This window comes from Cottoperca gobio, chromosome 21 (genome assembly GCF_900634415.1).
Source record: "Cottoperca gobio chromosome 21, fCotGob3.1, whole genome shotgun sequence".
Lineage (NCBI taxonomy): Eukaryota > Metazoa > Chordata > Actinopteri > Perciformes > Bovichtidae > Cottoperca > Cottoperca gobio.
In genome coordinates this window covers 13,864,578-13,878,429 of record NC_041375.1, presented here as the reverse complement: position 1 = coordinate 13,878,429, position 13,852 = coordinate 13,864,578, and the positions used below count along the sequence as shown (strand labels likewise).

Genomic DNA, 13,852 nt, shown 5'->3' with positions numbered 1-13,852 from the left:
TTACCCTGTTAAAATGTAATAAATAATGTAACTATTCGATTACTTCATTAACGTATTGTAATTTATTAGCAACATAAATAATGTTATATTCTACAAATAAGCTTTTTACTGAATGTTCTGATGTAACACCTTTGCAATCACCAACATTTTGATTTCATCCATCCATCCATCGTCTACTGCTTATCCATTTTGATTGGTAACTGTAACTGATTACAATTGCATTTACTTTTTAATTTAATTGTGTACATCTGTTACTAGTCACTAGCTACCCAATGCTTGTATTCATATTTTGTGAAACTTTACAGGAGCAGAAATACTCCACAGAGATGGACATATTACACTTCTTACTCCAACACGCTACTAACTACATATTGTAAGCATGTTTTTTTTTTGCCACTATCATCTCTGCTTAGTGACTACAGACGTTGTTCAACAACCAATAATATATTAGCCAGTCAATTCTACACATAATCACTTCAAAACTAAGTATAACATGTGCTATTGTATTTATATTATACTACACATAGCCTTATTTATATCGCCTTTCTTTCACATATCCCATATTATTGGCATTCTAGTCGAGGTGGTAAATATTGTGAGGTAAGCTAAAAAGCTCCCCGACCACAGCTCCCCTCCCAAAGCCATGACAGCTCTACTGCTACCAGCAACAGCAACAATCTGAATACAATATACATCATTATGTCTCCATTATTCTGTATACTGCAGAAGTAAAGACAGTATTTTCATTGTAAATACACCTATATGGAGTTAGAAAGAGAAACCCAGTGACACAACTATAAGTGTGTTTTCATTTATTGCTCGCACAGCTTCAAAACAAATGTATGTACTTCTGTTTTGCTAAAGAGTTTCTCATAATATTTACTCATTAAAAAAAATAAAAAAAATGTTTTGTACATCTTTTAATGTGATGCATTTATCTTCTAACAATTTTCTAACAACATTTTAACTTTAATTTACAATGCCAACAAAAACAGTACAGGGAAACGATATGCTTCTTCGATATTCTGGTTAGTTATACATAAAGATGCTGACTTATCATTTGGATTGGTTGTATAGGCACAAGACCCCCTCTGGGGCCTGCTTATGCGCAAGTACTAACTTTCCATGAGTCCTCCTACCCCTCTCTCCCCCAACACACCCTCTAAGTGCATCCTACAAAAGAGACATATATGCTGACATCATGTTTATATTGTAATGTGCTACTTTGGGCTCATAAGCAGTGCAAAACAATAAACATATAAATATAAAACACATGCACTGCCAAGTAGAAATATCTACACCATGCGTGTTTGTCTGAGGCAGCAGAACAGCAAAAATACTCTCAAATCTGCATGATTTGATATCTGCCCGGACAAGCATGTATGGTGTGTTCTGTTGGCTTAATGTCGTACAGTAGGTGCACGTCAGTGACCGCAGTAATAATGCACATTGTTTAAAGAAGAAAAATACAGTATACTTTATACTGTACTGTATTTTGCAGTGCAATTTTCCATAACCCCTGAGTCACACGTCTGGGCATACAACTAAGGATAAGAAAACTGTTGTCACACCTTTGTAATAATGCTGTGTTACACTAAGATCTGCAGAAAATAGTTTGTATAGTCTGTATATGTATCGCACACATGCTTGAACGGGCTCTAACAAGACTTACCAGGTTCATCAGTGACTGTTCAGGATGTTCACATAGCCAGTATCCCAAGCGGAGGAAATTCACAGTATGCGTTTCAACCTATGGCCTTGTCAGTGTCTCTGAGTCAGATGCCATGCAAATATCACAGCAACTGGAGGAGGAATGGCTGTGTCATCCCCTCCTCATGCTTTGTACTACTTGTAAAGTACATGTATGGTGGCAATGAGGACACAAAGTGTTGCAGGGCCTTAGCTTTGGCTCTCATTTCTTGTTTTTAAGTCTTGGGTTGGACTTGCAATCTGCCTGGACAAGCTAGTGACATAGCTGCCTCCAGTCAGCATTTACAATCTTTAGTCATTGGTGTCCATTTTTACTTCCCTTTTTACACTGACTGGAGTATTAGGATGCTGAGGGATCAATTGCATTGGCCGTTCTCTAGGGCCACTTTGGCAGTGAGTGGTACAGCAGCTGCTCTCTGTTGACACTCAGCTCCTGGGGAGACATTTCCCTCTTCTGAATGCAGACATGGAAGGCATATCAAAGGGACTGATAAGGTTGTTGGCAAAATTCCTGTCTAAAATAAATTGACCGTTGTCAACTATGCAAAGGCTTTCCCAATAGTTCAGGATGGGCGGGGAACTCTCCCTGGCAGTGTTTGTCGTGGAATCCCATATCTCTGCCATGTACAGTGGGGTGATCTTTGCGTGTGTGGCCTTTTCCTGCCCCCCCTCTCTTACTTTCTGCACAAGAGTACTGGTAGTGAAGGTTTGGTGGCTTCCGATAGTCACTTTATCCATCATGTGACTTACTTTTGTCTTTTTGGACCATGAAGGACTTAAATGGTTTTTGAGTGTCTGTCTTTGCCATAAGTCCCTGTTTTCCAGGATTGCTCAGGCACCTTACCTGGGGATGTTGAGAAGCAGTCATACTGTGCATGTACTTTGTGGTTTCCTGGTAGTGGGTAATATGACCTGGGGGTTGGGGAGCTAATCTTATCCCAGTTTTGCAGCTGACACCAGGAAGAAACTCACATGATGTGATGTATTTAGCTGGATATTGGGACCAGTCTAGTGTGAGGTAGGTCAGTCAGCTCCTCTCCTGACTCCTGCATAACAAGTAATGATGGAGGGAGCGACACATCTCTCTGATGGTTGTTGTTTCCTGGGGTCCACAAATTAAGTTGTGAATGTAGTTGGACTAATGCACTGGTGCTTGTGTGACAGTGCAAACCCACATTCAAGTGGTAAATAGTCCATTAAAGCCAATTAGAGTACAAAGCTTGGGTGAAACCGGACGTTGATAAGGTGTCGTAGTGCTGGTTCTATCACAGCCAGGTGGCGCCCTGTAACCAGCATCCATGCCGATTAAGTGGACTAAATTAGGAAGCTGTAGACTTAGTAAATGGGGAAGTGTTGTTCTTGAATAGGACCACTCTCTGTGTGGTTGAATAGGTTCATCCTGATTGGTTCATCTACATGTACATTTTGAGTGTGTGTGATGATGCTTAAAAAGTCCGCCAGAGAGTTCTTCTGTGTTGATAGAACTGCTGTTACAATATGTAACCATTGTTATTACTCTGATAACTGCAGACAACAGTTTAACACACTGTTAACTGCAGCGCACAGTATTTTATCCACATGCATAATGAAGGAAAAAAACATCTTACCAGGCCTACTATTACCAAGCCATTGCAAATGAACAATACAGTCTGTGCCAGCATGCTGATAAAAAGCTGCTACTTAAAAAATAATTACAGCATTACAACCCAGATATTAGAACACTGTGCTCCTGGAAGTTCACGGCCTTGGAAACTCTGAGTCTGAGACAGGTCCATGGAGTCCAGTGGTGTTGAGGTCAGAAGGGGCTGGGGAGATGGAAGAAGTTTCAGTTGGAAGAAGGATCAGCGTGGACTGTTGATGCCCTGTGATCTGTTGTTGCTGCTGCTGTTGTTGTGGCTCTGTATGTCTATGTACAAGCAATGCTGTAAGGCTGCCCTCGATGGGTGCATTCAGGTTGGCCAAGCTCGACAGAGAGTCTTTGGATTCCTGAACGGCCCTCTCCAATTTGTGGTTGGGGCCCTAAAAAAAAGAGTGGAACAATATTGCACGCATTAGAGTTAACAGACGTGCGTTTACTCTAAAACTGGATCAGGTTTACTCATGCAACTTTGTGTATTCATTCAGTATCTATTACAACTTGGTAACCTATTTCTAGTTTTAAATAAAGATTCAGAATTGGATGATATTTGTCAAATGTTAAGTTATACATTTTAGAAAAAGCAATTATTGTAATATAAAAAAAAAAACTATACTCTTGTTAATCTTGTTAACTATTGTTAATACCAGTATGCGGACATCCCTAATGCTAAGACAAAAACAATCTCTCAAAACAAAAAAAAACATACTACATGGTTTTAGCATGTATTGCTCCCATATGGGTGAGTCTGGTGTCATCCAGACAACTCAGATGTTGACACTGCTTCATTGTCTCCTTGAACACCACTGCTGACTTAGTGTGTTTCTGATTGTAAAAGCTGACTTCCCTACTCTGCCGGGAAAAGAAAAATGCTTCATGAACATATGTGTAAAAATAACTTGGGTTGGTGGCGGGGGTGGACTGTCTCTACCTGAGAATTCCTTACTTGAGTTCCTGTATGGCTGAAATAATGGCTTGCAGTCAGAGCAACCGGCTGAACCTTCACAGCAGGTCTGTGATAGTCTGGACTGGCAGTCACAGTGCTGTAGGCTGGAGGTCCCAGCGTCGGTTGTCTTTGCAGCAGCTGCAGGATGGTCTGAATATCTGTCACCATCTGAGACTCCAGCCTCAAAAAGAACAACAAATAAACAGAGTAAGAAAGAGAGATACAGAGATCACAGACAAGAGGTGATAATCGCACAAGTCTGACAAGTCTGAACATATAATGGCTGAAAACACACCCAGTAGCACCTCACTGAGCACTAGATGGAGCTTGTGCTCCTCAATAGACACATAAAGAGATGGTAAAGGTGTGAAAACACATTCAGCCAGAGAAGTGCTAGGAGTGATAATGAGATTTCTGTGGGAGGTGTGAATTCAGCGTTTATTGTGGAAATGTCTATATCACACTTATTTGGTCAATCTAATTATGAGTAGAATTCATCCAAGCGCTATATTTAGGGTGTCAGGCAAAACTGGATAATGCTGAATATAACATTTTAATTACTTGTATTCCTTCTAATATACATAGACATTGTCAAATATGTGATGTCCCTGGTTTACTGTGCTGCTCTACTGTAACGAGGGAGCACTTGTTTACTGGGTTATGTCTGACGAGGGATAAGGTAAAAACTGCCACACAGTAGACATTCATTATAGGTGCAGCTGAATTTTTCTTGGCTGTTTATATATATATATATATATATATATATATATATATATATATATATATATATATATATATTTGTTGAAGAGAATGCCACACCAACATTTTCCTGTCATATCTTTTCAGTGCTGTTTATCCTGCAGCCAGCATTAGGGGAAAAAACAAGGTTTGATAGAAAGCAGAGGATAAAAAGTCTTATTGGTTCTAAGTAAAAGGAGCCAGCCCGGTATTTCCGAGCTCATTCTCTGTGATAATTCCAGGTAAAAATACCACCTGCTGTTCATTTGTGTGCCTATTCCAGGTGGCCTGCTGGCTGCAGGTGTGTTGTAATAACTGTGGCCAATGCGGTTCTCTGCTACAAAAAAATAATGAGACTAAAATTCAATGTATTATCTTTGGATGGGTAGCTTACTTGCATACAGTATCTCTGGTTTAAATTACAGTGAGTTCATCCAGAGAGTGGCTTTTGTTCCAGGATGTTTCAGACATACTTTGTTCTCAGTCTTTAGTTTTAGACTCTGTTCTGCAGCGGTACATCCTGCTTCCAGTAGATCCAGCCGCCCACTCTGAGTCCGACAACAGCTTCTGCCAGCTAGTTGCCTTCCTCTACCTACTCATGTACATTGGTAATTTAACTAAACGTTGCCAGTGATCGCCCGGGACGCGTGGCTTAATTTTAGCAGTGTGGGAGGCGACAATTTAAAAAATGAAAGCTCTCCATAAGCATAAAGTCAGTAACTGAAAGTGTAATGGTTGAATAATTAATAAGAATGATTAAGAAATACATGTTTTATATTAATACGTTTAATTGTGTTTTTTCTTCAGAATATGAACAAAAACTATTTAAAGAATATGCAATGCCCTCGCGCCTAAAGATGCTTTTACACATTTCTGGACAATTCCTAATTTTCTTTTGGTAACTTAGAGAACTCCACAATAATTTGAAATAAACATCTACGGGTTGGAACAAGAAAAACATGCAAAGGGTCAGACAGTGTGTAAAACGTTTCATTATTAAAACCAACAACAAACTGAACTGTTTCAAAGGTCAACAATGTGCATTAGAGTTCCAATAATCTGGGTTTTATAAAGTTAACTGTGCCTCGTGGCTCTTCCTGCTCTAGTTTATGAGACACACAACAATAGAGGTGCATTTAGGTAAATACAGAAAATGCATCACCCACTTCAGTAAAATAATAACTTTGAGGATCAAATGTTCTGTCCTTGAGCCAGGTTTTGTTTTTAACCAGTGGAGTTTAAAGAATAATATGCAATCAACGTCAAAGTTTCGACTGTTTCAGACAAATTCCAACCACCAGGCTACCTTCTCAGACCAACAGTAGTGGAAAAAGCATAAAATAATAATAATTTGAAATACAAAAATAAAGAAATACCGTAAATATTTCACTAAAAATCTCATTTATCGGCATTACGGTATTATCAGCAAAGCGTAATTAAAGTGTCCACGTTTAAAATAGTGGCAGAATGTCCCCTGTGTTAAGATGTAATTAGATTATTGAGATATGTATAAGTGATGTATTTCTTTGTGTGCAGTGTGCTCTTTCTTTATCTGTTCCTGTTACAATTATCCTGCATGTGGCCTGACATGAGGCCAGGTTGTATCTACCATTATTGGATATCTACCATTATTGGATACAGCCTCCAGGTACGTGTGGTAAACCATTGGTAAAACACTGTGTCCTAATAGCAAGTGCAGCGAGTGGGCATCAGAGACAAACCATGTGTACTGCAAATCCAGCCAATGCTACTGAGTGAGTGAATGAGTTATCAGAATCAAATGATAAAAAAAAAAAAACACTTTGTGCTGGTGACACAAAGAAACCATTGAGACTTAAAACAGTAAAAGAAGCAAATAAAAAAACACTTTTATCATACACTGTTCACATTCCACATTCACAGTTTATGCCAGTTTCATACGGGTTCAAGCGTCTTTATGCTGACTGAAAATATGTACCTGTTTAGGTGCTCTTGAAGCTGACCTAAGCGCTGCTCCACCTCTCCATACGTGATCTCGCTGGCAGAATTGTCGTCCTCTCTCAGGTCCTGTAACTGTGCTGACTCATCCAGGTACTCCGCAGGCTTCTTACAGGCCCATTTATCACAGCACAGATCTGGAGAGCCAAACCAACACGCTGGCTTTACATCCTCACATGTGGGTCAGAACGTCATCACTGAACAAAAAAACCCCCTCTTACTAAAATAGAACATAATTAATCTCTACAGGAGAGCTGTGTGCAGCTTCTTTGTTGTAATCTATCAAGCTCTTGTTCTGGGAGATTCAATGCAATGTTTTCCAGTAGAAAACTAACCATAGTGTTATCTCTGCTGGGCACCTGTTAGTATTCAGCTTGCTGTCCACTGATATGTGTTGAGCCTCTTTTGAGAGTTTATACACAGAGTTCGGTGATGACACTATCTGGTGCAGCAGTCTGTGCAGGTGGCTTTGCACTACCAAGGTGAGCCGTAGAGATATGACGACCCTTGTTGGATGTTCTGTGTGACTTTACCATGAATGGCAGTAATCTTTGCCGTCATGCAGCCTTATATTCTGTATCCTTCAAGCATTAACAATAGCTTCAGTCTGTCACTCAGTTGTTTGTTGTTGTTGTTGTTTTCTTCATATCCACAAATGTCTGTCTTATACTCTTTAGCTTGTCAGTCTTGTCAGGATGTGCTTTGCCCATGCAAAATCCTGCAATTTGGAATTTCCACTTTCTTTATTCTGTTTGTTTCATTAAAGAGACACTATTCATTAGAGCAAATGTTTCTAATCTTTTAACTAAAGCAAGGAATCTCTGTCTGTATGCGTGTCTAAAGTTTGACTTTTGTTCTGTAATATAATTGGATGATGATTATGTGAAGTTTTTCTCCCTAATTGGAAAAGTCCTGTCTCATGTTTTAGAAGCCACTGTGTGTTGTGTGTTTGAGTAAGATAAGCCTTTAAACTCATGGTTATATTACTCAAACCACACATTTGCTCCAACCATCCAAGGAGCAACAAGGACATAATCCCACACTGGCTTCCCACTATTGCCAATTATGTCTTTTCCTTACTCAACGCAGGAAACCCTAGCTACACTACTTTCTGAGTTCTTGTCAAAACAGTAAAGATTATGTTCACGTAATATTTAAAATAAAACACATTACCTTCGAATGATGGTCTTCTCTCCACGTTGTCTCTGACAATAAGATTTGAGTCCAGGACTGAGACATTGGGTGGAGAGGGACCCAGGACTTCTGAACTTCTCTTCAGGCACGAGTTAGACTCCTTCTCCCTCCTCACGTTTTTAACCACTTCCTTGTTTTCCCCTGTAGAACGGCAATTAACAGGAGTAAATGGAATAACAGTGCACTGTATTCCTTATGGAATAGATACTCTCAGGGAGCACCACTCAGAGAACAATAACATAGAACACATGTGGAACCAACAGAGGCTGTACCGATCCTGTGCAGATTAGTTTCCACTTACCTTTAGATACGTCTGGTGTGAAGGAGATCCTTCTTTTGATGCTCTTACTGCCCTCGCCGTCTGAATCACCGCATTGGGAGCTTGAGGGCTGCAACAACGGGAGCGTTAGAATCTATTCATTTTTGATTATTGATTTTTCATACACAACATGACAATAATGTGAAATCGCTTGTGAGTGTCATACATGGTGCATTAGAAAGAAACAGCAGCATGCAATACATAGCACCTACAAGGAAAACATAACAAAAACATTCAGCGTTTTCATATTTCACATATTGCAGTAAACACAATAATCTCACCCTTCAGGTCAGAATTTAAAAAAAGAGTAATTTAGATAAAATGTGGTCTCATTCAGGGATAACTGGGAAAGTAATATTCTCTGCATAGGTAAAGAAAGGCTCCTACATAAAAACATCTATTAATTAATACAATTAGTGATCAGTATTGATAGATTTTGAATTGTTAGAAGTTAAACAGAATCTTGCAATATTATAAACATATTATAATTTTAAGTATAATTGTGAATGTCCATAGTCTTGACAATGTGAATACTTGTTAAACAGCCTCAGCTCTCATAACAACAGTGTAATATCGTCTACCTTTGGAGACTCATCTCTGAGGTTGAAGGTAAGCTCCAGGTTGTTGAAGAAGTAGTCGGCAAACTCTGGGTACATGTCTATCACCTCCAGCAGATCTTCTCTCTGAATGGTGCTCAGGTCACAGTAACTCAGAGCTCGCACATCAGCATTTGACTTCCCAGGCTTGGCAAGTAGATGGATAATTTCTCCAAAGATGTCATTTTTTCCTGGTATCAACACACAAAGAGAGGATAAATCTTCTCGAAAGGTTGCGAGCGCTACCTGCATTGACTTCCAAAAGTAGTGTTTTCTATCAGGACTTATCTCGCTATTCCTCAGGCTCTCACTAAAAGGGCACAGACGTGTTTGTTTTTAATAAATAATAAAAATCAAACACTCTTTCCTCTCTGTGTAGATGTTCTCCCAAGGCGTGTGCATCAGTTGTCTTTCTATCTTTGATCCGTTATTTATGCTGAGGAATAACTGCTAACTCAAAGCGACTTTGATGCGGAGGGAAAGGAGGCTTTGATTGTGATTGACACACTTGTGTACTTCAAAGGAAAAAAAACATAGTTTAGAATGGCCATCACATAATGAGCCAAAACTCGAGGAAGTCATGAAGTCTTCTACCTTCTATCATCGGAGTTTCCTCTGCTGAAATAAAGGACTACAGGTCTGGTTTAAAGGCCATGACGGAAAATCCCTTGTCGAGAGATGATATGTTGGCTGCCAGTGTGGTTTTCACAGCATGCATCGGACACCTTTCTACACAGAGGACAGCCTCACACAGAGTGCTGTATCCCCCCCCCCCCCCCCTACATGCAGCTTTCAGCACAAGGATTTAGTTCGTCATTAGCCTGCATGGCAGTGTAAAAGACTAATTCCTCATCGGTGGAACAAGTGACCTTTTGGACTCTGTATCATTACAAGAGGTACATGTTTTGGCGCTATCGACTGACCACTATCCTGTTACAGGCTGGCACAGTTTGGCTTTTCACAAACAAATTGAAGCCTAATGGTGCTGATGGAGCATTATGTTTGTATCAAAAATAAATGGGTTGATCTATGAGATCAGTGACTTTACCAGTGTGTTAGTTAAAAATGGATTTCGCGTGATGCAGCAATTGTTGCTAAGCTTAAACCCCATTCTGTCAGGTGCAGCTTTGGAGAGCATTCATCTCATGAATAATGGCAAGTTTAATCCTTGCTTGGCCTGGAGCACCTGGTTGTGGCTCACCCGTGAAGAAAAACATAAATACTTGTTATTATAATAAGAGTAATGGATATTCAGTATCACTATATTACTAAGGCTGGCAATTCTTTTTTTTTTATATTCCTATTTTGCAGCCTTAACTCATTTACCTGTGCCGTCAAAAAAGTGCCAGCTATTTCACCAGTGTCCTTTGAAATTGCCAAGCAACCTTTCGTGGAGCCACTTAATAGAAATGTCAGAGTGTCAAACCTGTCACATGAACAGCCTTATTGCCCGGAGGACACAAATGGGGGGGCGGCAGGCACTCCTTGCCATTCTTGTCAAAATGTGTGAACACGATGGGCTTTAGCTGCTGCAATAACCTGAAAATTCTTCACGTTTCTAGGACTCAAAATTTCTACACTTAATTATTTGATGTGCACACGTCATGCTGAGCCTCCTTATATATTTATATAAATGTGTATATATATATATATATATATATATATCACTGACAATAGATCCATCATTTACTTTTTCAAGATCAGACTTGACCAAAAGCAGCAGAATAAGGTTTTTTGTCTTTGTCTCAACAGGTTTGATGGTGACATTCAACACACAATCAGCTGGCAGAGCTTCAATCCAACAGGGAAGGGACTTTTTACACACGTATCCACACATCTCTGTGATAGGTGGGAAACAATAGAGACTGCCACTGCCTTCATGATACTGATAATAGACACCTGCAAAAGGTCAATCTAACACCAATCTAACTTGGCTCATAACATTTTCAGCTTTCATAGGACATACATAACAATCTCTTATTCATTTAGCACCAACGCCATCACTACACAGTGATGCCCATTATTATCCCGTACATAATCAAAAAGGGATTGTATTTACCCAGGATGGCTACCACAATGTCATCTTTCAGGATCTCGATAGAGCCGCGGGATAGAAAGTAGAGAGCGGTGAGCACATCACCACTGTGGACCAGAGTGTCTCCAGGAGGGGCATGAGTGGTTTTGAAATGCATTGCCAAGGCCCTCAGGCAGCCTTTGGAGGCTCCTTGGAACGCTTTGCAATCTTGAAGAAGATTCTTGTTGAGGTGAAGGCAGATATCCGCCTGCAGGCACTCAGGAAAACCTTTTAACACCTGTGATGCAGAGAAAGTTTGTGAGTAAAATGCACAACATATTGAGCATGATATCCTCACAGAGATCATTCTGCGAGCCCGTGGAAAGCTGTGAGCAGCAAATGTGTAAAGATGAATGTACTTTTATTCAGAGAAGTTGTAATTAAGCTTGATAATAACACAGAGATAAGGATGTGTTACAGAGTCATAGACCCATTAAACAAGTCAGATTCAGATACATCACATCTTTAGTGCATCGTGGGAAACACTTAAATGCAATAGGACGCTAAGATTTTGTGTGATTTTCATAACAAATGTAGTATTTAAAAATAAGCCTCCTAGATTTATGTAACCACCCCCTGAGCTAAACACGCAATGCCTGCTCAGTTTTGGCTTTGTCGATTCTTTTCTTGAACTATAACACATAACACTGGAGTGAGGAGAAAGTGCATTGTGTGATGAATGCGAGCAACATATAAACCACCATAGTTATACTCTAAATCCATTCATTTGTAGGAGCCATGATAAAATCCAGACTTTTGATGTATGCATCCACCTCAACGGAAATAATTGGCCGCATGCAATATTATTTTTACATAACTTAAGTAGAAAAAAAGACTTTCCTTGACTTTTATGCTTTACCTCACTTCTTTATAGGGTATATCATATTATATGAGGAATGAGGAAATGAACAGTCAGTTTCCTACCAAAAATCTGGGAATGAAAACCTTGCACTGTTACAATCTGGAACTTTGGATACATACATCTGGGCTTAAAATTGATTTTACAGATACAATTATTGTAAATAAAAGCTCAGATGGAATGGAAACGAGACAAAATGACATTTTCAGTGCATGCTAGTTTTACACAAACTTTGCTCTAAAATGGGATTTATTTGCTCTGAGAAATGAAACTATGCTATAATAATGAAATGAATTTACACAAATCATGCATAAGAGATAGAAATGTCATGTTATTTTTGAACAGTACTGAAACAGTAAATGACAAGAAATAAAAACATGTACCTCCTGCTCTTACCAATGTAGAGATGTTAATCCAGATGAAAAGCAGACAAGAGAAAGAAAGCTCTTTTTAGAATCTTGCATGTACAGTTTATCTACCAGCACTCAATACGATCAGTTCATTTATGTTATTGCTATGCAATCCAGTTACAATAAAAATATAGATGTGCTGATCCTGATCTTATTTACCGTGTTCATATCAATGCCGTTGGTGTAGGCCCAGGAGTGTTGGAAGTACTCCTCCAGCCTCTGCCTCAGTGGGTTGGGAATCTGGTGAAAGCGTATGAACTCCTTGACCCGTAACATTTGAGCATGATATCTGGCCGTATTCGAGTACAACCTCTGGATGATGGCAGAGACGTTTCCAAAAATACTGGCATACATGAGGGCTGAAACACAAATGATGATCAATAAAAAGAGGTGAGTTACATTCTACAGACTGATCTGCATGCTTAATGTCTTTGCCTACAAGAGACACACTGCTGCTAAAGAACTTTTGTAAAAATACATTTAAAAATCCCCCAAAAAACTTGGAACGGGATCTGAACAAAATAAGTTTATGCCTTGATCCACTTTAAGCGCTGCACCAGATAAAAGCGGAATAAAGTTATGCTGAAAGAAAAGGAAAAAGACCAAAACATACTCACAGCCAATCAACATGACGCAGATGGAAAAGATCTTCTCTGAGTTGGTGTTTGGGGAAACATTTCCAAAGCCCACGCTGGTCAGACTGCTAAAGGTGAAGTAAAGTGCTGTGACATACTTGTCCTTTGTGGAGGGACCAGAGCTAGGGTCGCTGTAGTTGTATCTCTTTCCTATGGACACGCCCAGATTGTCTAGCCAGCCGATCTTGTGCTCCAAGTAGGGCTTCTCCACATTCCCAATGGCATACCATATACAGGCTAGCCAGTGGGCAATGAGGGCGAAGATGCACATGAGCAGCATGAGGACTGCAGCACCGTACTCAGAGTAGCGGTCCAGCTTCCGGGCTACACGCACCAATCGCAGGAGCCTCGCTGTCTTCAACAGGCCAATCAGAGTGGTGGTCTAAACAAAATGTACAGCAGGGCATTTTATTAGCAACAGCAGAAGTAGTTTGAATGTCAAAGGGATAGTTCAGATGTTGTGAAGTGGGGTTGTATGAGGTTCTTATCCGTAGTCAGTGTATTACCTGATGACGGTCTGCACGCCCACAGTTTGGAGAAACAGACAAGAGTTACCTAACAGGAGCAAAGCAATGTCTCGCTGTGAACAAGGACGTCACCAAAATATATTTTAGCCACTTAAAAAAAAGGTCCACCGCTTTACCTTGCCATGAGACAGCCTTTTCTAATGGGGAAATTAAGCTTTTATATACATCTATGCTAACCAAAGTAACACAATCCCAAAGACAAACTAATTGATCGAGGCAGCAGTAGACCAA

The 13,852-nt window shown here is 39.8% G+C and overlaps 1 protein-coding gene across 1 annotated transcript in view; it reads right to left on the bottom strand.

The window, feature by feature from the left end:
* Nucleotides 1-801: 801 nt before the first annotated feature.
* kcnh7 (potassium voltage-gated channel subfamily H member 7) overlaps nucleotides 802-13,852 on the bottom strand; it is a 34,936-nt gene continuing 21,885 nt past the window's right edge. The window contains exons 7-16 of the mRNA XM_029459551.1: nucleotides 13,077-13,476; nucleotides 12,619-12,818; nucleotides 12,433-12,435; nucleotides 11,176-11,428; nucleotides 9,102-9,307; nucleotides 8,503-8,590; nucleotides 8,181-8,342; nucleotides 6,988-7,144; nucleotides 4,293-4,473; nucleotides 802-3,729 (exon numbers count right to left, since the gene is read on the bottom strand). Of these exons, the coding sequence (XP_029315411.1) occupies nucleotides 3,448-3,729; nucleotides 4,293-4,473; nucleotides 6,988-7,144; nucleotides 8,181-8,342; nucleotides 8,503-8,590; nucleotides 9,102-9,307; nucleotides 11,176-11,428; nucleotides 12,433-12,435; nucleotides 12,619-12,818; nucleotides 13,077-13,476 (1,932 nt within the window). The 3' untranslated portion in view covers nucleotides 802-3,447. The remainder of the gene's footprint in view (nucleotides 3,730-4,292; nucleotides 4,474-6,987; nucleotides 7,145-8,180; nucleotides 8,343-8,502; nucleotides 8,591-9,101; nucleotides 9,308-11,175; nucleotides 11,429-12,432; nucleotides 12,436-12,618; nucleotides 12,819-13,076; nucleotides 13,477-13,852) is intronic.